This window comes from Chlorocebus sabaeus, chromosome 23, assembly GCF_047675955.1.
Source record: "Chlorocebus sabaeus isolate Y175 chromosome 23, mChlSab1.0.hap1, whole genome shotgun sequence".
Taxonomy (NCBI): Eukaryota; Metazoa; Chordata; class Mammalia; order Primates; family Cercopithecidae; genus Chlorocebus; species Chlorocebus sabaeus.
In genome coordinates, this window is record NC_132926.1 from 21733085 (window position 1) to 21760166 (window position 27082).

General features: G+C 42.2%; 1 protein-coding gene across 2 annotated transcripts in view; it reads left to right on the forward strand.

The window, feature by feature from the left end:
- Window positions 1-27082, forward strand: part of ATP10B (ATPase phospholipid transporting 10B (putative)) — a 276181-nt gene that overhangs the window by 185099 nt on the left and 64000 nt on the right. For both annotated transcript variants that reach the window (XM_073010544.1, XM_073010545.1), the window contains 6 exons: window positions 3337-3422; window positions 13853-13959; window positions 17495-17626; window positions 21752-21879; window positions 23487-23739; window positions 25726-25964. In XM_073010544.1, the coding sequence (XP_072866645.1) occupies window positions 3337-3422; window positions 13853-13959; window positions 17495-17626; window positions 21752-21879; window positions 23487-23739; window positions 25726-25964 (945 nt within the window). The remainder of the gene's footprint in view (window positions 1-3336; window positions 3423-13852; window positions 13960-17494; window positions 17627-21751; window positions 21880-23486; window positions 23740-25725; window positions 25965-27082) is intronic.

Sequence of the window (27082 nt, forward strand, 5' to 3'; positions counted from 1 at the left end):
CACCTCTCCATGAAAAGAGGAAGATAGGGGCAAAAGTCCTCCTGTGCTCAGCAGAAAAGGAGAACACAGCAGGAGGAAGGGACATTTCAGGAGGGAGGTGGCTAGGAAGCCCCAACAGAGGAACAAGAGTCAAACTTCACCATTGCTGGGGCCCGGGGGGTGTGATTAAACGGGCGGCAGGGACTCCGAGGCATTACAGAGGGATCATTAGTGCTCAGACCCCACTGCCAGTCATATCTGAAATAAGTTTGGATTTAGAGACCCAGCACTGAGCTGAGTGGTGTGGATCAGGAGTGAAGCACACGGCTTAATCAGGGGCATGAAAGCAGCTGACAAATTACAGCATAATTTGTCATCATCTCAGAGCTCAGCAAGTGTTTGTCCCTGAAAGAATCAATACCTGGAGGGAAAAGGGCCGTATTTTTAGAAACTCCTGGATGGGTAATTTATTTCAAGTGAGTAGAGAGTTTATTTATGTTGGCACCCCCTCAGATCCAATGGACAGTATATTTACACGAAGCCAGAAAATGCTATCACTTCTTTGAATCAATTTGCCCCTTTGAACAGTTGTACCTTGAAGCTTTCAGTGATAAACTCACACCCCTTGCTAAAAGCTCTACCCAGGAAACCATTTCTAATCCCACCTTTACCACTGCTGCCTTCTGTTTGGGTGGAATGTTACATGTTTCAACACTTTTCCACATAGATTCTGTTTTCTGAGGCACAATTAAGATGGGCAGGGCAGGTGATGTTAGCTCCATTCTACAGATGAATAAACGAAGGCTCATGAGTTGAACGTAGTATTAGTCAATGTAGAGGAGAGTCAGAAAGCAAGATCTCCCCACCTCAAGTTGTGTTTTACCCCCATCGGACTAAAAGAGCTTGTGCAAGAAAAATGCCTTTAAAAAGTAAAGAATCAATGATGTGTTTAAAATATTTAGCTACAAGACTGTTCACCAGGAAGCAATGTGCTGTGCAAGTAAGGAGTAGAGGGTCTGCAGTTTAACTTGGAATAAAATCCCAGTCCATGAGATTTAAACATGGGGAGCCTTCTTTACCTTTCAGTCACAGATTTCCCATCTCTAAAGAGAGGCAAATTAAAGTTCCTGCTTCACCGAATGATGGTAAGCTTGAAAATAAATAATATATAAAGTTCTCATTGCAGTGTCCGGCAGAAATAAGAGTTCAGTAAATGCTATTTATTTTGTTCTATTAGCTACTATTTTCACAGCATTTTTATAATAGCAAAACAAATTGAAACACTATACCTATTCAATGGCGAAATGATTAAAGGAAATATGCTCAATTTTGTTCCTGGACCAAACTGAGGGTTGGGCTGCTATTTCTCGTGGCCCAATAACGAGATGCAGATGAACTGGGGAGGAAGAGAGTTTTTATTTTTCTAACAGGTTACAGGGAGAAGGCCTGGAAGTTATTGCCAGACTAACTCAAAATTACAAAGTTTTCCAGAATTTATATACCTTCTAAGCTATATGTCTACGTGTAAGTGTGCGTTCATCTGAAGACATAAGTGATTAAGTTCTTTTAATCTATAACTAAGGTCTGAGTCCTGAAGACCTACTTCTGGACCCTCAGTAAGTTTACTTAATCTAAATGAGTCTAGGTGCTGGGGTGATTACCTTATCTTGTCTCCTGACAAATCATAAGGATTTGGGGAGTTCCTTCAGACACCGTTAAACTTGTTTGTGGAGGCCTGGGGAATTTCTTCAGACCCCCATTGAAACTTGTTTCATCCTGAAAAGGGTCCTGTTAAGAATTCCTTCATTATCTTCTCATGCTTCAAGGCCCAGGAAAAGCCTAGGCAACCTTGGTGGGATCTTTGTTACATTCCAGCCTTTGTATAAGGATACTGGCTCAATCAGCTTTTAATGTTCAATCTAGCTACTCAGTGCTGGGACAGTTGTAATGGAGGCCTGCGTTAGTGAGACCTGGCCTGCCACATATTCATACAACAGGTTTTTGTGCAGATGTTAATAAAGATGTAGAAAAATTTAACAACATGTAAAAATGTTCAAGATTTATGAACACTAAATCTCATTGTTAAAATGTGTAAATACACGTGTATATACCTACACAAATATATGTGGGTGTGGAGATATACATATATGTCTGTGTGTGTGTGTGTGTGTGTGTGTGTTTGTGTGTATATATATTTGTTTGTTTGTTTGTTTTGAGACAGTCTTGCTCTGCCAGGCTGGAGTGCAATGGTGCAATCTTGGCTCACTGCAACCTCCAGTTCCTAGGTTCAAGCGATTCTCGTGCCTCAACCTCCTGAGTAGCTGAGATTAGAGGCACACACCACCATGCCTGGCTAATTTTTGTATTTTTAGTAGCAACAGGGTTTCACCAGGCTGGTCTTGAACTCCTGACCTCAGGTGATCTGCCTGCCTCAGCCTCCCAAAGTGCTGCGATTATAGTCATGAGCCACCATGCCCAGCCAATGGATATATATTTTTTAAACCCTGGAAGTATTACATACACAAGCATTTTAGCTGTGGATACCTCTCTGTGGTATGATTTATAATGCCTTCTTTTTAATAATCTATTTCTATGGTGTCCAATGTGATAACCACTAGCCACATGTAGCTATTTAAGCTTAATTAAAATCAAATTAAATTTTTTTTTTTTTTTTTTGAGACGGAGTCTCGCTGTGTCGCCCAGGCTGGAGTGCAGTGGCGCAATCTCAGCTCACTGCAAGCTCCGCCTCCCGGGTTCACGCCATTCTCCTGCCTCAGCCTCCCAAGTAGCTGGGACTACAGGCGCCCGCCACCTCGCCCGGCTAATTTTTTCTGTTTTTAGTAGAGACGGGGTTTCACCATGGTCTCGATCTCCTGACCTTGTGATCCACCCACCTCGGCCTCCCAAAGTGCTGGGATTACAGGCATGAGCCACCGCGCCCGGCCCAAATTAAATTTTTAAAGAAAACAATTCCTTGGTCAAACTACCAAACTTCAAGTGCTCAATAGCCACATGTGATTAGTGGCTTCCATACTGCACAATGCAGACTCAGAACATTCCATCATTGCAGTAAGTTCTGTTAAATCTGGGTTAGAGCCCCAGACCCGGGCAGGTCAGAGAAATGCAATCACAGTAGTCACCTCCCTCTGCCCTGCATCAAACTTTTCATTGACATTTGCTTTCTCTTCCTCAATGAGGACTCAACTCTTTTTTTCTGACACATTACAACTATCAAAGTGTGACAAAGCAGGGATTACCTTATTTGCAATGGTTCTAACAGTGATTAGCTCTCCCAATTATCCTATTAAGACTAGATCCCTCTGAATTATTAAACTCACAGAGTCCTCTCTCTCACAGGAGGTACAGTTCGAACCAGAGCTTTTCCACAATACCATCGTGTGTGAGAAACCCAACAACCACCTCAACAAATTTAAGGGTTATATGTAAGTATCTCATGTTCCATGCTACTAGTAAATATCTCCGCTGCGCTAGAAAATATATTGTCTAGAAATGACCAAAGAAATAAGCATCTTCATCCTGAGGAATTTTATTTTGTGTGTGTGATAAAGAAGGACTAGAGAAATTTAAATTGGGAAACTTTTTCTTTTTTTTTTTTTTTTTTTTTTTTTTTTGAGTGCTAGTTAAATTCACCAGTGTTGTTGTTGGTTTTTTTAAAAAAAAAAAAATCTTTGTAAAATAGCATCAAAATCAAGATTGTGCTCTGTTTCAGGAAGGTGAATATGATTTAATTAAGATCAATTTTTTTAAGTGCCTATATTGCATTGTAGGTAAGAACAGGGACTTTGGAATTTGACAGATCTGGGTTTGAATTGGGGTTCTGCAAATTACAACCCATATGACCTTGGGTAAATTAATTCACCTCTCTGAGCCTGTTTCCACATCCATAAAATAAAATTATAATATCTATATCAAAGGGTTTTTCTTTTCTAAGATTAAGTGTCAGCATACACAAAGCCCTTAGCACAGCAACTGGCAGAGAGGAAATATTCAGTTAACAGTGGCTTCTGCTATTAGGATAATTGTTATTCTTATTCCTCAACTTTGGTTCAGGATAAGAATTTTACTGCAATTCTGATCCCACATCAGACCACTAGTCTTCTCACAAAATAAGAGCCATAATGGCAGCGAGGCTGGGGGAGGGGCGCCCGCCATTGCTGAGGCTTGAGTGGTAAACAAAGTGGCCAGGAAGCTCGAACTGGGTGGAGCCCACCACAGCTCAAGGAGGCCTGCCTGCCTCTGTAGACTCCACCTCTGGGAACAGGGCATAGCCAAACAAAAGGCAGAAGAAACCTCTGCAGATTTAAATGTCCCTGTCTGACAGCTTTGAAGAGAGTAGTGGTTCTCCCAGCGTGGAGTTTGAGATCTGAGAATGGACAGACTGCCTCCTCAAGTGGGTGCCTGATCCCCGAGTAGCCTAACTGGGAAGCACCCCAAGTAGGGGCAGACTGACACCTCACACAACCAGGTACCCCTCTGAGACGAAGGTTCTAGAGGAATGATCAGGCAGCAACATTTGCTGTTTAGCAATATTTACTCTTCTGCAGCCTCCGCTGCTGATACCCAGACAAATGGCGTCTGGAGTGGACCTCTAGTAAACTCCAAGAGACCTGCAGCTGAGGGTCCTGACTGTTAGAAGGAAAACTAATAAACAGACAGGACATCCACACCAAAAACCCCATCTGTACATCACCATCATCAAATACCAAAGGTAGATAAAACCGCAAAGATGAGGAAAAAACAGAGCAGAAAAGCTGAAAATTCTAAAAATCAGAGCGCCTCTCACCCTCCAAAGGAACACAGCCCCTCGCCATCAGTGGAACAAAGCTGGACAGAGAATGACTTTGATGAGTTGAGAGGAAGCCTTCAGACGATCAAATTTCTCTGAGCTAAAAGAGGAAGTTCGAGCCCATTGCAAAGAAGCTAAAAACTTTGAAAAAAGATTAGATGAATGGCTAACTAGAATAACCAATGTAGAGAACTCCTTAAATAACCTTATGGAGCTGAAAACCTTGGCATGAGAAGTATGTGACAAATGCACAAGCTTCAGTAACTGATTTGATCAACTGCAAGAAAGGGTATCAGTGATTGAAGATCAAATGAATGAAATGAAGCAAGAAGAGAAGTTTAGAGAAAAAAGAACAAAAAGAAACAAAGCATCCAAGAAATATGGGACTATGTGAAAAGACCAAATCTACATCTGATTGGTGTACCTGAAAGTGACAGAGAGAATGGAACCAAGGTGGAAAACACTCTGCAGGATATTATCCAGGAGAACTTCCCCAGCCTAGCAAGGCAGGCCAACATTCAAATTCAGGAAATACAGAAAGCGCCACAAAGATACTGCTTGAGAAGAGCAACTCCAAGACACAAAATTGTCAGATTCACCAAAGTTGAAATGAAGGAAAAAATCTTAAGGGCAGCCAGAGAGAAAGGTCGGGTTACCCACAAAGGGAAGCTCATCAGACTAACAGCGGATCTCTCGGCAGAAACTCTACAAGCTAGAAGAGAGTGGTGGCCAATATTCAACATTCTTAAAAGAATTTTCAACCCAGAATTTCATATCCAGCCAAACTAAGCTTCATAAGTGACGGAGAAATAAAGTGCTTTACAGACAAGCAAATGCTGAGAGATTTTATCACCACCAGGCCTGCCCTACAAGAGCTCCTGAAGGAAGCACTAAACATGGAAAGGAAAAACCAGTACCAACCACTGCAAAAACATGCCAAAATTTAAAGACCATTGATGCTAGGAAGAAACTGCATCAACTAATGAGCAAAATAACCAGCTAACATCATAATGATAGGATCAAATTCACATATCACAATATTAACTTTAAATATAAATGGGCTAAATGCTCCAATTAAAAGACACAGACTGGCAAATTGGATAAAGAGTCAAGACCTATCAGTGTGCTGTATTCAGGAGACCCATCTCATGTGCAGAGACACACATAGGCTCAAAATAAAGGGATGGAGGAAGATCTACCAAGCAAATGGAAAACAAAAAAAGGCAGGGGTTGCAATCTTAGTCTCTGATAAAACAGACTTTAAACCATCAAATATCAAAAGAGACAAGGTCATTACATAATGGTAAAGGGATCAATTCAACAAGAAGAGCTAACTATCCTAAATACATATGCACTCAATACAGGAGCACCCAGATTCATAAAGCAAGTACTTAGAGACTTACAAAGAGACTTAGAATCCCACACAATAATAATAGGAGACTTTAACACCCCACTGTCAACATTAGAGAGATCCACCAGACAGAAAATTAACAAGGATATCCATGAATTGAACTCAGCTCTGCACCAAGCAGACCTGATAGACATCTACAGAATGCCCCACCCCAAATCAGCAGAATATACCTTCTTCTCAGCACCACATCACACTTATTCCAAAATTGACCACATAGTTGGAAGCAAAGCACTCCTCAGCAAATGTAAAAGAAAAGAAATTATAACAAACTGTCTCTCAGACCACAGTGCAATCAAACTAGAACTCAGGACTAAGAAACTCAATCAAAACCGCTCAACTACATGGAAACTGAACAACCTGCTCCTCAATGACTACTGGGTACACAACAAAATGAAGGCAGAAATAAAGATGTTCTTTGAAACCAATGAGAACAAAGATACAACATACCAGAATTTCTGGGACACATTTAAAGCAGTATGTAGAGGGAAATTTATAGCACTAAATGCCCACAAGAGAAAGTAGGAAAGATCTAAAATTGACACCCTAACATCACAATTAAAAGAACTAGAGAAGCAAGATCAAACACACTCAAAAGCTAGCAGAAGGCAAGAAATAACTAAGATCAGAGCAGAACTGAAGGAGAGAGACACAAAAAACCCTCCAAAAAATCAGTGAATCCAGGAGCTGATTTTTTGAAAAGATTAACAAAATTGATAGACCGCTAGCAAGACTAATAAAGAAGAAAAGAGAGAAGAATCAAATAGACGCAATAAAAAATGATAAAGGGGATATTACCACCGACCTCACAGAAATACAAACTACCATCAGAGAATACTATAAACACCTCTACACAAATAAACTAGAAAACCTAGAAGAAATGGATAATTTCCTGGACACTTACACTCTTCCAAGACTAAACCAGGAAGAAGTTGAATCCCTGATCAGACCAATAGCAGGCTCTGAAATTGAGGCAATAATTAATAGCCTACCAACGAAAAAAAGTCCAGGACCAGATGGATTCACAGCTGAATTCTACCAGAGGTACAAGGAGGAGGAGTTGGTACCATTCCTTCTGAAACTATTCCAATCAATAGAAAAAGAGGGAATCCTCCCTAACTCATTTTAAAAGGCCAACATCATTCTGATACCAAAGCCTGGCAGAGATACAATAAAAAAAGAAAATTTTAGACCAATATCCCTGATGAACATCGATGCAAAAATCCTCAATAAAATACTGGCAAACTGAATCTAGCAGCACATCAGAAAGCTTATCCAGCATGATCACGTGGGATTTATCCCTGGGATGCAAGGCTGGTTCAACATATGCAAATCAATAAACGTAATCCAGCATATAAACAGAACCAAAGACAAAAACCACATGATTATTTCAATAGATGCAGAAAAGGCCTTTGACAAAATTCAACAGCCTTTCATGCTAAAACCTCTCAATAAATTCGGTATTGATGGAACGTATCTCAAAATAATAAGAGCTATTTATGACAAACCCACAGCTGATATCATACTAAATGGGCAAAAACTGGAAGCATTCCCTTTGAAAACTGGCACAAGACAGGGATGCCCTCTCTCACCACTCCTATTCAACATAGTGTTGGAAGTTCTGGCTAGGGGAATCAGGCAAGAGAAAGAAATAAAGAGTATTCAGTTAGGAAAAGAAGAAGTCAAATTGTCCCTGTTTGCAGATGACATGATTGTATATTTAGAAAATCCCATTGTCTCAGCCCAAAATCTCCTTAAGCTGATAAGCAACTTCAACAAAGTCTCAGGATACAAAATCAATGTGCAAAAATCACAAGCATTCTTATACACCAGTAACAGACAAACAGAGAGCCAAATCATGAATGAACTCCCATTCACAATAGCTTCGAAGAGAATAAAATACCTAGGAATCCAACTTACAAGTGATGTAAAGGACCTCTTCAAGGAGAACTACAAACCACTGCTCAATGAAATAAAAGAGGACACAAACAAATGGAAGAACATACCATGCTCATGGATAGGAAGAATCAATATCATGAAAATGGCCATACTGCTCAAGGTAATTTATAGATTCAATGCCATCCCCATTAAGCTACCAATGACTTTCTCCATAGAATTAGAAAAAACTGCTTTAAAGTTCATATGGAACCAAAAAAGACCCCGCATTGCCAAGACAATCCTAAGCAAAAAGAACAAAGCTGGAGGCATCATGCTACCTGACTTCAAACTATACTACAAGGCTACAGTAATCAAAACAGCATTGTACTGGTACCAAAACAGAGATATAGACCAATGGAACAGAACAGAGCCCTCAGAAATAATACCACACATCTACAGCCATCTGATCTTTGACAAACCTGACAAAAACAAGAAATGGGGAAAGGATTCCCTGTTTAGTAAATGGTGCTGGGAAAACTGGCTAGCCATAAGTAGAAAGCTGATACTAGATCCTTCCCTTACTCCTTATACAAAAATTAATTCAAGATGGATTAGAGACTTAAATGTTAGACCTAAAACCATAAAAACCCTAGAAGAAAACCTAGGTAATACCATTCAGGACATAGGCATGGGCAAGGACTTCATGTCTAAAACACCAAAAGCAATGGCAACAAAGCCAAAATTGACAACTGGGATCTAATTAAACTAACGAGCTTCTGCGCAGCAAAGGAAACTACTATCAGAGTGAACAGGCAACCTACAGAATGGGAAAAAATTTTTGCAATCTACTCATCTGACAAAGGGCTAATATCCAGAACCTACAAAGAACTCAATCAAATTTACAAGAAAAAAACAACCCCATCAAAAAGTGGGCAAATGATATGATCAGACACTTCTCAAAAGAAGATATACATACAGCCAACAGACACATGAAAAAATGCTCATCATCACTGGCCATCAGAGAAATGCAAATCAAAACCACAATGGGATACCATCTCACACCAGTTAGAATGGCAATCATTAAAAAATCAGGAAACAACAGGTGCTGGAGAGGATGTGGAGAAATAGGAACACTTTTACACTGTTGGTGGGACTGTAAACTAGTTCAACCATTGTGGAAGACAGTGTGGTAATTCCTCAAGGATCTAGAACTGGAAATACCATTGGACCCAGCCATCCCATTACTGGGTATATACCCAAAGGATTATAAGTCAAGCTGCTATAAAGACACATGCACACATATGTTCATTGCGGCACTATTCACAATAGCAAAGACTTGGAATCAACCCAAATGTCCATCAGTGACAGACTGGATTAAGAAAATGCGGCACATATACACCATGGAATACCATGCAGCCATAAAAAACGATGGGTTCGATGGATGCAGCTGGAAACCATCATTCTCAGCAAACTATTGCAAGAACAGAAAACCAAATACTACATGTTCTCACTCATACGTGGGAATTGAACAATGAGATCACTTGGACACAGGAAGGGGAACATCACACACAGGGTCCTATTGTGGGGAGGACGTAGGGGAGAGGGATAGCATTAGGAGATATACCTAATGTAAATATAATGAGTTAATGGGTACAGCACACCAACATGGCACATGTGTACATATATGTAACAAACCTGCACGTTGTGTACATGTACCCTAGAACTTAAAGTATAATAAAAAAAATTTTTTTTAAATAAGAGCCATAATAACAGATGTGAGTATATGCCCTTAGACAATGCTTTCCTACAGGGGTGTCCAAACTTCTGGCTTCCCTGGGCCACATTGGAAGAATTGTCTTGGGTCACACATAAAATATACTAACCCTAACAATAGCTGATGAGCTAAATCATCATCATCATCATCATATCATATCATAATGTTTTAAGAAAGTTTATGAATTTGTGTTGGGCCACATTCAAAGCTACCCTGGACCGAATGTGGGCCATGCGTTGGACAAGCTTGTGGTTTAACAGCGTTTAGAGGACTTCCAGAGAACATTATCACATGTAATCTTCACAATGACCCCAGAAAGAGAATATCATGATGTGGATTATAATGATCTGAGACTTTATAGATGCAAAGATTCTCCCTAACTCACAGCAGGTACAAGACAAAGCCAGGACTTATGTGGGGGTCTTTTGACTCCAACCCAAGTATGCTTTCCATAGCAGTACATTGCGGAGCTCAGCCATGTTACACCAACTTCTCCACCAATAAGGCCTGGAATGAGGCTTAGGCAGCTCCCTGAAATGCAGTTGTCTTTGCTTTCCTCCACCCACATGTCCTCAGGCCATATGGGATATCAAGAGGAGAAATAGAAAGGGGAAACAATAAGAATAATACCACAGAAACCGTAGCTTTTATAGGAAAAACTTTTAAAATACACAGAGTGAGCAGAAGGAGACAGGCAGAGAAGGGCCTGAGGTCCTGGGAAAAGGACCTTGCTGCAAAGGAGAGGTAAAGTCTGTCACCTGCTCTGAAGAAAAGGGCGCCCCTTGTGCCTTAGGTTTGTGAACTTGATTCATCCCAAATCCCCCATGTCTTGAGTCACTCTCCATATCCTCTAAGAGAGCAGCCTCATTGCTAGATTTCTGTTTAGGACCCTTTCTCCCCAGAACAGCTCAGGCCAACAGCCAGCCTTTCTCAGCTTTCAACCTGGGCTCCAGCCTGCCTCTCTCAGACAGATTTCAGGACAGAACTCTTCCAGCTTCACTCAGCTCCCAGCACTTCCTCTTGCTGGTTGCTGCTCTGGGAGACCTGTCCATCCTGCACCTGCCTGGGCCTCATGGATGAGTCCTAAAAGTCCAGTTGGACAGTGGAGTAGCTAACCCATGGAATGAAGGAGAATTCCTTGCTGTGCTCCTACATCTTGCTGTACCCAGCAAGGAGAACACCCTCAGGCCTGGCACCCACAGATGGTCTGCACCTTCTTCCCAAGAAGACCCACTGGTCTGATGCCTCTGGGTTTCCCAGAAGCTTCTGTGGGTCCCGTTAATTTAGAATCTCCCTGAGGCTGCACAGGCTGGCTAGAAGATGGACAGTTTTTAATGATCTGTTTGAAAGTTAGGGGTGTCAATTTGAAAAATGTGAATTTTGAACCAAAGAATCTCTACAGAGCAGTGGTTCTCAACCAGGGACAATCACCACCATCACCAGCACCACCACTCCAACCAGGGGACATTTGACAATGTCTAGAATCATCTTTCTTGCCACAACTGGGGAGGGGTGCTGTTGGCATCCATTGGGTAGAAGCCAGGGATGCTACAATTCACAGGACAGCCCCTACCCCAGCAGAGAATTGTGTAGTCCAAAATATTAATAGCACCAAGGTTGAGAAATGCTAGTCTAGAAAAAGCATAATAGAGCATCCTTGTAAATCAAGAGCACTAAGTAGAGAGCAGCTATAAGATAGCAAATCATTTTCTACCATTCTTTGAAAATGGAACATTACAACTGAGAGAAGTAGAAGCCTCTTTCATATGCTATCACTTCAGAACACCCTAAAATCAATCTTGAAACCACAAGCTACCGACAGTGAGGCAAGCAAGATTCATTAGCCCAATATTAAATCCACAGCCAGCCTCCTCCTTAATAAACAGAGGGAGCAGTGGTGGGTCCTGAACCTCAGTCATTCTTAGACCACCTTTATGATTTTTATCATATTCAGTAAAATCGTCTACCAGATTTTTAATTACCTTACTTTTTCTAAAATTTATTTGAAAAGGAAAATTTATATCACTGGGCCCTATGGGAAACCAGGATCACTTGCTATTCTTAAGAGGTAAAAATTAATATAATGAAATCAAAATAGTTATATTCTAACTACAGATTATTATTTGCTATAGCATCCTTTGCATTAAAAAGTAGGATAGACAAACATTAGAATAGGGTCAAGAATATACCAGCATGAAATGATACATCCTCCTTGACATATTCAGCAGAACTGAAAATAGAAATGACTCTGATTTAGTGTGGGTGAGTGGGGTGTAGTACTTTAGGTACCCTAATGTAGTGAAAATCTCAATAGGGTGGGTGTCTGTGACCTAGGTTCCCTGGTTTTAGGATGTCCCATGTACTAGTTGTACAGCCTTTGAAAAATCTCAGCCACTCTGAGCTTCCACTTTTTCATAAGTAAAAATAACCACTCTGCTAACTTCCCAGACCACAAAGAGTCAAAATCATGTAAGCAAATGTAGTTTATAAACACAGTGAGGAATCATGAGCATTAAAGGTATATTGAGTGGCAGTATGGCACTCTGCGGCCAGACTAGTTTTGAATCCCCATTCAGCCATTTCCTGGTTTTATGCACTTGCCTCAGTTTCCCTATCTATAAAGTGGGTATGATAATATGCCCTATATTATAAGGTTGTCATGAGACTTGAGTGAAAAAGGCTTATAACTAGACTTAGCAATAAGAAGTACTGAAGAACTACAAGTTTAAAAACAAGCTCTAAGAGTTCGGATTATTATTTTTCTGTTCTCCCCAATAGTTTTGGAAAGTTATATTTAAGCTTGCTGAAAATCTCAAAGGAACGGCATCAGGATAGAGTAAAGGCCAGACCTCGGGTAATAACTAGAGTCGATTGGACTCAGAAGTTTCTAGTGTGAGGCGGAAAACTGCAATGCTCCCTGGACTAGAAGAAGGAAGAAACTATCTCTACTCTTAGGATCTGCCTCCTAGGCAGAACTGGCCATAAGCCAGTTCCCTTGCACTTTGCTCCTAAAACAATTTTGTTTGTTTGTTTGTTTTTTAAACTGACAGCAAATTTATTAAGAAAGTAAAGGGTTAAAAGAAGGATTACTCCATGGCAGAGCAACCCCTTGCCTTTTTTTTTTTTTTCTTTTTAAGACGAAATCTCGCCCCGTAGCCCAGGCTGCAGGGCAATGGTGCGATCTCGGCTCACTGCAACCTCTGCCTCCCGGGTTCAAGTGATTCTCCTGCCTCAGCCTCCCAAGTAGCTTGGATTACAGGTGCCTGCCACCACGCCTGACTAATTTTTTGTATTTTTAGTAGAGATGGGGTTTCACCATGTTGGCCAGGCTGGTCTCGAACTCCTGACCTCGTGATCCACCCGCCTCGGCCTCCCAGAGTGCTGAGATTACAGGGTTGAGCCACTGCACCTGGCCCTACTGGTTGCCCATTTTTATGGATATTTCTTGATTATATGCTGAACAAGAGGTGGATTATTCACAAGTTTCCTGGGAAAGGCATGGGCAATTCCCAGAGCTGAGAGTTTCTCCCATTTTTAGACCATATAGGGTAGCTCCTTGACATTGCCACGGCATCTATAAACTGTCATGGCTCTGGTAGGAGTGTAGCAGTGAGGACGACCAGAGGTCGCTCTCATCACCATCTTGGTTTTGGTGAGTTTTGGCCAGTTTTTTTTTGCTTCACTCTGCATAAAAACATTTTGAATGTGAGAATTGAAGCCAAGGCTTTTTCACCAGGGTTCTGCCTTTTATGTTGGTAAATGACAGTTTTCTCAGGGCGGACAATTCCCTCCTAATGGTCTAGCTCCCACCCAGACCTCCTAGGAGCAATGAAGAGATCTGCCCTTGAACATGAACGGGATTAGATTCTGAGCTACCATCACTTTTCTGAAAAATCAGGGAGGAGAGGGATCATGTTCACTCACCACTTCTAGTTCTGTAACACTACCCAGTAACAGCATGGAGAGACCACTAAACCACCCCCTGTCTTTTATTCATCCTCACCAGGGAGCATCCTGACCAGACCAGGACTGGCGTTGGCTGTGAGAGTCTTCTGCTTCGAGGCTGCACCATCAGAAACACCGAGATGGCTGTTGGCATTGTCATCTATGCAGGTCATTGTCTCTGGGTAGTTCCTTTTGTCTGAATTTTCCTTTGTCCTTCCCCTTCCATCCCCTCCTCCAAATCCATCTTCAGTCAATGGGAACTGACAACAGTTCACAGTAACTTCCCATTTATTCATATAACTTCCCATTTCTCAGCTAAGCAAACGGAGGCTGGGAATCATAGCAGTTCACTCACTCTACAGGAGACATGATGAGATTCCGAGTTAATATCGCCCATCTGCACAAGACAAGGAAAGGGATTCATACTCAATCACCCCAATGGTTTTGTGCTACTAGCTAAAGTCAGAATGAAGTGTATCTTCTTGAGTCTGTGGAATAACCTCACCAAACCTAACAACTTCCCCTTTGGAGCCTCAATTTCCTCATTTGTACAGTGGGGAGAATATTTGTATCTGTCTGATAGAGCATTTGTAAGGGTCAAATTACTCAGCACATGAAAAGCATCCAGCACTGCCTATAGCAAAGAGAGGGCTAGTGGGTTTTAGTTGTTTTTGCAGTTATGTTTTTACTATTACCTTTATTTATTTTATGGCTCCAGATATGAAGGCCTATCTCTCCTTCCAACTTTGATCCTGCTTTCCAATGAAAAAAGATAATAGCAGGACTTCTCACAATGAAATCTAAACTCTTGGAGGGCAGTCTTGGGGCTGCTGTATGTCTAGTACTTAACACCAGTGCTCCTAGGTATTCAGTGCACCTGTTGTTACATGAACACCTGAAGACTTCTGCTACAACAGAGGAAACAGGGTCTCTCTGGAGCATCTACCTTCACTGGAAAACTCCAGAATGTGTTTTCTTCTGAGTCTTCCACTAACTGGGACACTCTGGAATAGTTTGCTTATTTGCTTTTGTGTTTGGTTTGGTCTCCATAGAACACCACTTCCAATGGACATAGAAGAGCATTTAAATATCCATCTACCATAAGATTTACTCTTTGGGATTGTCAAAGAAAAAAAGTTCCTTTAAAAAATAATGTCACGATTTAGCCAGCTTTCCCTAATTTGGGAGAGGGGCATTATATTCGTCAGTTGAGATGACTTATTTCAAAGACCTTTAGCAATGGAGTTCAACACCATCTGGTAAACCTTTTAAAAATGAACTCTCCAGCAATCTCCACTCTACCAAAAAAGAAAATAGTAATCATAACCACATAGATTTAGAGCTTCGCTTCTCTGGCTGAACAGAAATAAAGAAGAAACCTTGAGTAGGTGGTGGGAGTGGTATATAGGCGGCAGATGTGGAGTGTTAACCATGGCTCCAGCCAGTCGGACTGCCTAGGGGTAAAATTCATTCATATTCTGCATGTTCCTGAACAAGATGGTTGAACTTTCAATGCAAGATGTACTAATAATTTCTGCCTTGTAGCTTTATAAGGTTCAAATGAGATTATCTGTGAAAAGGGCCTAATACGACAGTTGGAATACATCAGGCCCTCAAAAATATGAGAAAGAAAAGATGCCAGTTGTTTTTAGCATTATTATCTAGAGCTGGGGTTCTCACCTTTGGCACCATTGACATTTTGGTCCATATTATTCTTTGTGACGGGGGCTGTCCTATAGGGTATTTAGCAGCATCTTTGGCCTCTACCTACAAGATGCATTAGCACCCCCCACCAAGTGAGATAACCCAAATTTCTCAAGATGTTGCCAAATGTCCTCTGGGGAGTAAAATCACTCCTGGTTGAGAGCAATGGTCCAGAATTCTCATTTCATCCTTGACATTAGCAATGGATAAAACAGGGTCTCAGAGTCAAAGGCCCAAAAAGGCCAAGATGAGATTTACAGAAGAAAGAGGTTCAATGTAGAGGTGTGTGCTCCTCACAGCAAACATTGAGTCCCAACTTACCAGAAACTAATTTAGTACTTTTTGTATATTGATTTATTTTCCCACTTCATATACAATCGTCTCCATTTTTCAGATAAGGAATTGAAGTACAAAGAGATTCACTCACCCAAGGTCACATGCCTCCTGAGTTGAACTCTCTGCAACCCAAGGTCAAGTATCCACAGAGCTGAGCTCTGACTCCAGAGCCCACACTCTTATCCACTGTCCCATACTGCCTCCCTTTGAACCCAACTCTTTCCAAAAGAACAGAGGGGTCTCAGAAGGCAAGGATCAGGTGCGTGAAGGGGATAGTCCCAGGATCCCCAAATGGAGTGAGGCTGAGAGGCAGGCAGAGAGGCTACAGACCCAGGGGTGCTCTGGAACCCCCACTCACAATTGCAGCAACTTGAGCTAATTTTAAAAGCCTAGAGTTTTTTCACTCCTACTGTTTTGTTGCTAGTTTAAATCCACAGGGCAACTAGCTAAACAGCATTAAAGCCATTTGCTTCTGGAGCTGATGTATTGGTTTTCTTTAATTTTGCACAGAAAATATGTGACTGGTGTTTTTTTCATTTGACTGCTGAGGAATATGGCACTGTAGTTAACATTCAGCAGCCCCAAAGGAGAGACTCCATCTAAAGACAAAGTCTCAGTTTGACTCTTAGCTCTTAGGTGTGTGACCTTGGGTCCCAGGGGTTGGTGAAAGGAGAACTAGACTGGCAATCTGAGTCTTGGGTTTGCAATGTGACTCTGACATTGACTTATTCTTTCACTTTGGGCAGATCCTTTTTACCCTCTAGCCCTCAGCTTCCTCTAGTAGGGAAGAAGGTGACTGGATGAGATTGGTAGTTTTCAAACTTTGCCATCCTTTCTTTGACCAAAATTGTATGCAAAATTTCAACATAGGGGTGGAGTTCCCCAGGGTTAGTGCTGGGGTGGGGGCCTTTGGTCCCTACTACTGTTGCTCAGGCAACACCAACAACTTAGGCATGACCAAAGAAACAAGGAGGGAAACTACTGGTCCCAGGCACTGTCCTACCACAGGTCTTTTGCACATACAGTTCCTCAGTCGAAAACTCTGCTGCCAGCTCCACTCTCCCTTGAGGCCTCCCTTCAATATCATCTTGGAGCAGCTTTCCCTGAGCAGGATCTCCAACCTTGGCCTTTTGTTTACTGTGTATTATTTACTTCACAGGACTTATTAATAATGATAATTATCCTTTCTGTCTTCTTGTATATCTTCACTAGAATGTGAACAGTATGTCTGGCCATTGTATCCCACTGCTCGCCTGCAACAGGTGGAACAGAACCTTTGTGCCAATTAGGAAAAGAGAGCCCTTCTTTAAGACAGCTTACTATCATTTGCCAGAACTCTCTTCATAATAAACTTATAAATCTTTGGCAACTACAGAATAAGGGCTACGCTCTAGAGTTGTGCAGGGTGCAGCCTGTGCATGGGAGCTCTGTCAGTGCCCACCACGGTGTCTGGCATGCATGAAGGGGATGCTCACTGAGGACCTGCTGGTAAATTATGTGAGGCCCCTACAGCTGTTCTCAGCAACCTTCTGAGGCAGGGCAAGTTCAAGTTGAAGAGTGAAGCCTCTTTTTTATCTTAAGCTCCTGTGAGAAGAGCTGAGGGAATGGTGTAAGACATAGGAAACAGGAGCTAAGGGACTGATTTCCTCATTTTCTCTCAAAGGCCATGAGACGAAAGCCATGCTGAACAACAGCGGCCCCCGGTACAAACGCAGCAAGATTGAGCGGCGCATGAACATAGACATCTTCTTCTGCATTGGGATCCTCATCCTCATGTGCCTTATTGGAGCTGTAGGTATGGGATATTCTGGAAAGAACAAGGACACAGTAATCGATTTATTTGGGCAAGTTTCTTCAGCTTCCTCATTTATAAAGTAGGGCTAATAAAATGTAAATTCTACCCTGCCTACTTTAATGGGATGCCAATGAAACGAAAAGGCAAAAGAAAATCTCTTAAAGTAGTATGTGCTCTTTAACTATTCGGAATATCATCTGATATTTATTTGGTCAAGAAATGTTTACTGAACACAGGCACTCTCAAAGCGTGGAAGGAAAACAAGATGAATCAGACTGTATTTGTTTCCCATTGCTGCTGCAAAACATGAACACACAGCCGTTTAGAACAACACAAATTTACTGTTACAGCTCTGGAGATCAGAAGTTCAAAATCAATTTCAGTAGGTTAAAGAAGGAGTCTCTAACCCCTGGGCCAAAGACCAGTACCTCCTGTCAGATCAGCGGTGGCATTAAATTCTCACAGGAGTGCAAAACCTATTGTGAACTGCACATGCAAGGGATCTAGGTTGTGTGCTCCTTACGAGAATCTAATGCTTGATGATCTGTTACTGTCTCCCATTACCCCTAGATGGGACCATATAGTTGCCAAAAAAAAAAGCTCAGGGCTCCCGCTGATTCCACTATGGTAAGTTGTATATTTCATTATGTATTACAATGTAATAATAGAAATAAAGTACACTGTAAATATAATGCACTTGAATCATCCTGAAACCATCTCCCCATCCCCACTGACGTGGAAAAATTGTCTTCCAGAAAACCTGTCACTGGTACCAAAGAGGTTGCGGACCACTGGGTTAAAGTCAAGGAATCGGCAGTTCTGGTTCCTCCTGGAGGCTCTGAGGGAAGGATCTATTCCTCGTCTTTTTCAGTTTCTAGTGGCTGCCCATAGTTCTTAGTTTGTGGTTGCTTCCTCTGTCTTCAGAGTGTACCTCCCCAGTCTCTGCCTACATTTCCTCTCCTCATCTGCAGCAGTAGCTCTCCCTGCCTTTTACAAGACACTTGTGATTACATCATTGGGCCCACCTTCATAATCCAGATACTCTTCTCATCTCAAGATCTGTGACCTAATCCTATCTGCAAAGCTCTTTTGTCATATAAGATAGTGTATTCACAGGGCCCCGAGGATTAGGATGTATCCTGGGGAGACAGAGGGTATTATTCACCCTACCACAGGTATTGTGGGAGCAGCAATGAGGAAAGTCTTTCTTGAAGAGGTAGCTGCTAGAGCTCATTCTCGAGTAGACATTTGCCAGAGGAGGAGGGTGGCAGAGCCAAGTTTAGGGGCTGAATGGGGCAGGAAGTTGTAAGCAGAGAGAGTGAGGCCACTCTTAGCCCCAGGAAAATCACAAAGCATAGAAGCAGGAAGAAAAACCATTTTGTGCATAGGAGCAGTTGACTTTTGGGTGTGGCAAGAGTAAGGCCAAGAATGGAGACCAAAGCAGAGCCAGACTGTAGCCCAAGTTGAGTGAGAAGCACCGTGAGAGGTGGAGACAGGAGTGATCTGGAGCCCTTTAAGTTGATCCTCAGAGTGTAGACAAAGAGGGGCCCAGACTCCCCACCGTCTATGGCCTTATTCTAAAAATGATTCTCAGGATGCTAAAGGAGATCCCAAAAATAAACAGGGACAATCAAGAGAAAAACTCATGTCCTGAATCCAGAAATATGCAGACCCCAAACCAATGAGCAGCAGTGGTGTTTGCTGTTTACTTGCATTAGTCAGAAATCGTAACCATTGCTGTTGTTAGAAAAAGATGGTGTCTGAAAGGCTGAGAACTTCACAGGGGCTCAGGGAGACTGTGTGCCACTACAGTGATGATGATCGGATTGAGTCTTGTGGGTAGCCTGGAGTTCCCAGGTGTGTCTAATAGCACTCTGCTTGAGGCTGGCTCACAGCTGTAAGGAGAGCACCTGCGGGAGGGGAAGCAGGGAAACAAGAAAGCCATTGTCCCCACTCCTATCCTCTCCCCAACCCATGTGGCCACCTGTGTCCCCAGGATGCTGCAAGAACTGTTGCTTCTGCTTCAGGACAGGTTTTTCAGGGCATATCAGAGTGAAAAAGACATTTGAGATCATCTCACTGTGTCTCCAGAAAAAGAAAGTTAATGATTAAAAGGTCACAGGGTGAGATAAGGCACAGGCAAACCAGAATCTGCTTGGCAGATTCCCCAAAACAATAAAGAAATGAAGAAAGTTCATGGGGAGGGTCAGAATTCTATTCTGAGATAACAACTCATACACAGGACTCTGTCGATGCCTAATTAAAGCACAGCCCTACCGAAGATGAAAACTCTCAAATGAGCACCATTCCACAGTTCTTGACCACATGTTTACTTTGATTTTGTAAAGGTGGTGTTTCTTCTTTCCTCACCCAGAATACTCTGCCCTGGCCTTCCAGACCATCCAACACCTGCTGTGGCTCCAGGACCCCCTCAAGTCTTCCTCATCCATTCAGCCTTCTCGGGTTTTTCCCATGCTCTTTTCTTACTCCCTTAAAGGCCAGTGGCCCTTACTCTGTGCCATGTGTTTGGTCCTTAGTCATCTGCTTTATAATAGTACCTTCCCATAAATAGCTTCATGTCTGTAAGTTTCCTTTCTTCTGTTAGGTATGATGGCATTTGACCCAACCTCCTGGGCAAGGAAGCATCTTTGGCCACTGCAACATCCTCTATGTCTTTCATTTTCTATACTTCTTGGAGCTGAGAGCATTTTAAACATTAGGTTATTCTATTTTCACAATAACTCCATAGGGACAGTATTATTACTATTTAACAGACAAGAACACTGAGGTTTAGTGAGCTCTATAACAAGTGCTCACCTTACATAATCCTCAGATAATGGGTGTTGTTATCTCCTTTGCAGATAAGGAAACAGAGTTCAGTCTGTACCTGGTGCTGTTGCTGTGGGCTGTCACACCATTCTAGGCTCTGCTATTGCACCTCTCAGACTGTATGTGATTTGTCCTTTTATGCCTGGCTCCCTAATTTGGAAACAAACTCCACAATGACAAGAACTAGTACTAACTTATTGAATTAATCAATGTCAGATAGAGGGAGGGATGAATGGGTAAACAGAGATGGATGGATGGATGGATGGATGGATGGATAAATAAATGGATGGATGGGTAAGTAGGTAGATGGGTGGGAGGGTGGATGGATGGATGGATAAATGGGTGATTATATGGAGTATATGGATGGATGGGTAGATGGGTGGGTAGATGGATGAATAGATAGATGAATGGATAGAAAAATGGATGAATAGAAGGATGAATGAATGGATAGATGGGTGGGTGGATGGAGGGATTGATGAATGGATGGATAGATGGGTGAGTATATGGGTGGATGGATAGATGAATGGACACAAGAATCGATAGAAAAATGGATGGATGGATGGATGGATGGATAGATGGATGGGGTGGGTTGGTGGACGGAGGGATTGATGAATGGATAGATGGGTGAGTAGATGGGTGGATGGATGGATGAATGGATAGATGAATCAATAGAAAAATTGATGAATGGAAGGATGGATGAATGGATGGATGGATGGATGGATGGGTGGATGGATGGATATATGGGTGGGTGGATGGAAGGATGGATGGATGGATAGATGGGTGAGTAGATGGGTAGGTGGATAGATGGATGAATGGATAGATAAATGGATAGAAAAATGGATGAATGGAAGGATGGATGGGTAGATGGGCATTAGATGGGATAAGAAGGGGGAGACTAGGGGACAGGTCTCAAGGCTCCCCACCCACGCACAAAAGTGTGCACCACAGAACAGAAAAGAACAAGTATTTCTTTATCCCTTTCCAGCCCCTATTTAACAAGACTTAATAAAAAAAAATAAGTAATCCTCATGCCAATCTCCTCTTGTAAAACAAACTTAATGCCTATCAAGGGATTGAAATGTATATGAAGAACCACTTTAGAGCAGCATGAACACATATACATACACCCAAACACACACACACACGCACACACACACACAGAGCTATGTTGTATGGAAGAAGGAGGGGCTCTCCAAAGCACACCCATTTCTAAGAATGTGTCAAGGGCTGGTTTAATTGACTAACTTTAGGACTTAGTGGAGATTCAACCTCATTCCTGGTTTTGCCTCCTCTCAGGTCACAGCATCTGGAACGGGATCTTTGAAGAACACCCTCCCTTCAATGTGCCAGATGCCAATGGCAGCTTCCTTCCCCGTGCCCTTGGGGGCTTCTACATGTTCCTCACAATGATCATCCTGCTCCAGGTAGGAAGCCCTCCCTAACTAGGGGCCCAATAAGATATGTGGCCAAAACCTTTGTAAAATAAAGAAAAAACAGTGCTGGCCACTAGAAAGTACAAACTGGATCGAGATGAGGAAATGATCATCACTTTCTTGTGCATCTTTGAAAGCATTCACATTTTGGGTGATTTAAGGACCTAGCCCTGTCTTGTAGAGGGGACTCTGCCCCCAGATAATAGCTGGAGGGAAATATTTATCAACTTTTCTATTTAAGAGTAAGATGACAGCAGTGACCCATATATGCCTGTCCCTCTGCCAGAGCAGATAAAATACAAATGACCTAGGAACAAAAGAAGATAAAGTAGCACAGTGAGCTACAGAGAACTCTCTGCCCCAACATTAAGAAAGAGAAACCACGAGTTAGTGTTTTAACATCTGATACATTGAGAAGGAAAAGAACAGAAATGGCCCAACATAGGACAGAAAAAAAAAAAGAAAAATAGAGCACCTACAAAATGTGAGGCAGTAATTGATGGAGATGAATTTTAAAATCTTTGTATCTCTAAGAAAATACAATCTATGAAAAGATGAGGGAAGTTGTGGTTTTACTTTTATGGAGCTCCATCTACCATTTCTTGTGGTATTGGAGGCTGTTTCACTGCTCTCTTATTGGTGAACATTTTCCACTCACCTTGCAGGGTAATCTATTTTAAATGTGAATTAAATCATACCCCTTCTATGTACAGAATTCTCTCATGGTTTCATATCCACTCAAAGTGGAATCTGAAGTCCTTACTGTGGCTGATGAAGCCCTAAGTGATCTGGACCCTGACTCCCTCCCTGACCTCCCCTCCTAGCCCTCTTCGCCTCCTCACTCACTTGCAAGGCCTGCTCCCTATTACTCCCCAAACGCCACCCCCACTGCCAGGCCTGTGCCTGGCTTTCTCCTCTGCTCAGAACACTCCTCCCCCAGACAACCTCACAACTCACACCCTGGCTTCCTCATGTCTCTGTTCAAAGGTCATGGTTTACAAGCATCCCACCCAGTCATCAGTCTACCCTCTTCACTTTTCTTTATTCTTCCTCATGTGACTTACCACCACTCATATATATTTATTTGTTTGTTCTTTGTCACTGGAAGGCAAGTTCTTCAAAGCCAGGAATTATGTTCTGTTGACTCCCATTTCCAGGACTTAGAACACCATCAAATGCACAACAAGCACTTGGTAAATACCAGGTATTGAATCAGTGGGAAGAAATTAACAATACGTCTGAATACTTGTAAAAGTGGGCAGCAGCCCTTGGTGGCACAGAGATCTGAAGGGAGTCAGGGGACTCTAAACAGAGATGTTAAGTCTCCCTCACTCCCTCCCAGCTCAGTCACAGACAACCAATGGTGAGTGCCTACCTTGTATCAGACATCCTTGGTCAAAGAAGACATATCTATTTTTCAGATTCTCCTAAGAACTCCAAGGGATGCATGAGGTCATTGACCGTTAATTTCACAGAAAGAGTCTGTCCTGCGAGCTGACCTCAACTTTCCATTAAATGCCTTTGCTACCTGCTAGTGAGGATCCCAAGGGAGGGAACCTGCCTGGTTTCTGACATGGTAGAAACTCATCTCTTTTCAGGTGCTGATCCCCATCTCTTTGTACGTCTCCATTGAGCTGGTGAAGCTCGGGCAAGTGTTCTTCTTGAACAATGACCTTGACCTGTATGATGAAGAGACCGATTTGTCCATTCAATGTCGAGCCCTCAATATCACGGAGGACTTGGGCCAGATCCAGTACATCTTCTCCGATAAGACGGGGACCCTGACAGAGAACAAGATGGTGTTCCGACGTTGCACCATCATGGGCAGCGAGTATTCTCACCAAGAAAATGGTATGAGCTCCCAAGGGCTCCATCCCTCTTTCGAAAAGGAAATGCCCTGCTCTCCTCAGAAAAAGGAGATAAAAGACATTCTCCTGGCTCTCTTAGAGGCTGTATGGCATTTCCACAAGTTGCTTCCTGTATCCCTGTGGTCTTCCTTGTCACAGATCAGGGCTGTTCCAATTACTTGTAAATTTTCATTTGTTTACAAAAGTTAGAAGTTATCTCATATGTGGTACCCCTCCAGTTGATCTTTGGTGCCGGACAAAGCACTTTATGAAACGAGATTTTTATCTGTCAGCAATGGATTGCAGACATTTCCCAATTGTGTGCCAGTCACCACAACCAAGGCTTGGAAATTTCTCAGGCCACCTTACCTGACATATCAGGGCAGGTCTGTGTCTAGGTGCATGGTCAGATTTAACACATCCTGAAGATACCTTCTATTCTAACAGATATCTTAGATTGCCACTGACGCAAAGTTTTGATTTAGGAGATAGGGCTATAAAATGCCTGAACTGTTACCTTGCATGGACTGAATATGACTCATAAAACTGACCTGATTCCTTCAGCTATCATCCGCCCAACTTTGTCCCCTACTCCAACACACACACACACGCATACACACACACACTTTCTAAGAAAAGAAATTCTTTTTTTTCCCAATACTTTAAGTTCTGTGATACATGTGCAAAACGTGCAGGTTTGTTGCATAGGTATACATGTGTCATGGTGTTTTGCTGCACCCACCAACCCATCACCTACATTAGGTATTTCTCCTAATGCTATCCCTCCCCTAGCCCCCCACCCCCTGGTAGGCTCCAGTGTGTGATGTTCCCCTCCCTATGTGCATGTGTTCTCATTTTTCAACTCCCACCTATGAGAACATGCAGTGTTTGGTTTTGTGTTCTTGTGTTAGTTTGCTGATGGTTTCCAGCTTCATCCATGTCCCTGCAAAGGACATGAACTCATCCTTTTTATGGCTGCATAGTATTCCATGGTGTATATGTGCCACATTTTCTTTATCCAGTCTATCATTGATGGGCATTGGGGTTGGTTCCAAGTCTTTGCTATTGTGAATAGTGCTGCAATAAATATACATGTGCATGTGTCTTTATAGTAGAATGATTTATAATCCTTTGGGTATATACCCAGTAATGGGATTGCTGATCAAATCGTATTTCTAGCTCTAGATCCTTGAGGAATCATCGTGTTCCACAACAGTTGAACTAATTTACACTCCCACCAACAGTGTAAAAGCGTTCCTATTTCGCCACATCCTCTCCAGCATCTGTTGTGTCCTGACATTTTAATGATCGCTATTCTAACTGGTGTGAGAAGGTATCTCATTGTGGCTTTGATTTGCATTTCTCTAATGACCAGTAATGATGAGCTTTTTTTCATATGTTTGTTGGCCGCATAAATGTCTTCTTTTGAGAAGTGTCTCTTCATATCCTTCACCCACTTTTTAAAGAAGAGAAACCCTTTAAGAGGGCAGTATTCATTCTTTTGAGTGTGAGGGATGGAAGAAGAGAAAGGTGGAGATAATATTATAAGCAGCCCTATCCGCTTTGCCTTGGTGATAGTGGACCATTTACATGGGAGCTTCTGATCTCTTTGTAATAATAAGAGCCTCATTACCAGTACTTACAGTATGCTAGTTATTTTAACACATTATATCATTAAATCTTCAAAACATCCCTATGAGTTAGAAACCTAAAAAAAAAAAAAAAAAAAAAAAAACAACTCTGAGGAAATAAAGTGACAGGTTATGTCAAAGCTCAAAGTCACATAACTAGTAGGAAATGCACTAGAGTTTGAATCTGTGGGACTTAGTTGTTGTACCCTTCTTTCTCCAGTCTTGGTAGTCCAGATGCCCAATTTTCCAGAGTAGCATAGACCCTTCCCATGCTCTTACCCCACCCCAAAGTCTAGGCTTTCCCCAACATGGTCCAGCCAAGGTACAACTAGTGCAATAACAGGACTCCTTTCTTGCAGCTAAGCGACTGGAGACCCCAAAGGAGCTGGACTCAGATGGTGAAGAGTGGACCCAATACCAATGCCTGTCCTTCCCAGCTAGATGGGCCCAGGATCCAGCAACTAGGAGAAGCCAAAAAGGTGCTCAGCCTCTGAGGAGGAGCCAGAGTGCCCGGGTGCCCATCCAGGGCCACTACCGGCAAAGGTCTATGGGGTACCGTGAAAGCTCACAGCCTCCTGTGGCCTTCAGCAGCTCCATAGTAAGTCCCTGACTTTCCCCTTTGAACTGCAAGTGTTCTGTGGGAAGAGATGGGAGGGGGCGCTAGAATGTGAAAAAGGAAAAATTGTACAAACACTGAAGAGCTTTCAAAATGGTGCTCTTGGTTTTGTGTATAGTCCACACATGTGTTTTGTTGGCACAGACAATTCTTATTCATTCAAAATGTTCAATGTTTGGAAATCAGAGATCTTATGTAAGCATATAGTTTTTTTGCTTCTCTTTTAAAAATTGAATTATAAAAATTCTCCACACTAAGCCAGCATTTCCTCATGGCAACAATTGGCTTGAGTTGAGAGATTCCTAACTCTTAGACTGGGCATGCCATCTTCAGCTCATCACTGCCCCCCACCCACCTTCTCTATTTATCCAATCACTGAGGTGGGGGCAACTCATTATGGATGTTTTAAAAATTATACTGTTAAAAGAAATTGGAAATATCAGTTATGCTTATGTTTCTATAAGGGAGAAAAACAACAGATAAGCCTGTAAGGTTCAAAGAAAAATGGGAGAATATACTTTTTGGTGATCAAAAATAAGTTTTAAATAGTTATGAAGCAAATAATATCTATGTCAACATTACCCAGCCCATTTCATTCCCTTAACTAATTCCCTTCAGCCCCTATGGGCATTGCTGTTTGTGGCTTTGGTCTAGGGCTTTCTGCGTATGGTCCTTTCACATTTGATCCACTAGGACAGCCATCAGCAAACATCCAGGTAGCAAGCAAAGAAAACCAAGTTTCTCCCCAGAGATTACACAGCATTCCTTAGAAGTCAAGGCCAGACCAGGGCTTCTGCCCACTGTCCTATTCCTCTTTCCTCTGCATACACTCTTTCTCCAGGGAACATAAAAATACATCATCTGGAATCTCTGCACTTGCACAAAAGGCCACAGGGAGCCCCAGCAATCTTGAACAAGAGGCACATACTAAGAGATAGGACCTAAAGGATTAGCATCCCTTTATTAGAAAATTAGATAGTAAAAATAATCCTTTTGGCCAGTTTTTTTCCAGTCTTTTATTTCCCCTATGAATACACACACACATAACTACATATATTTAACATTTTTGTAATCATGGTACATATCAATTTTAGATGCTG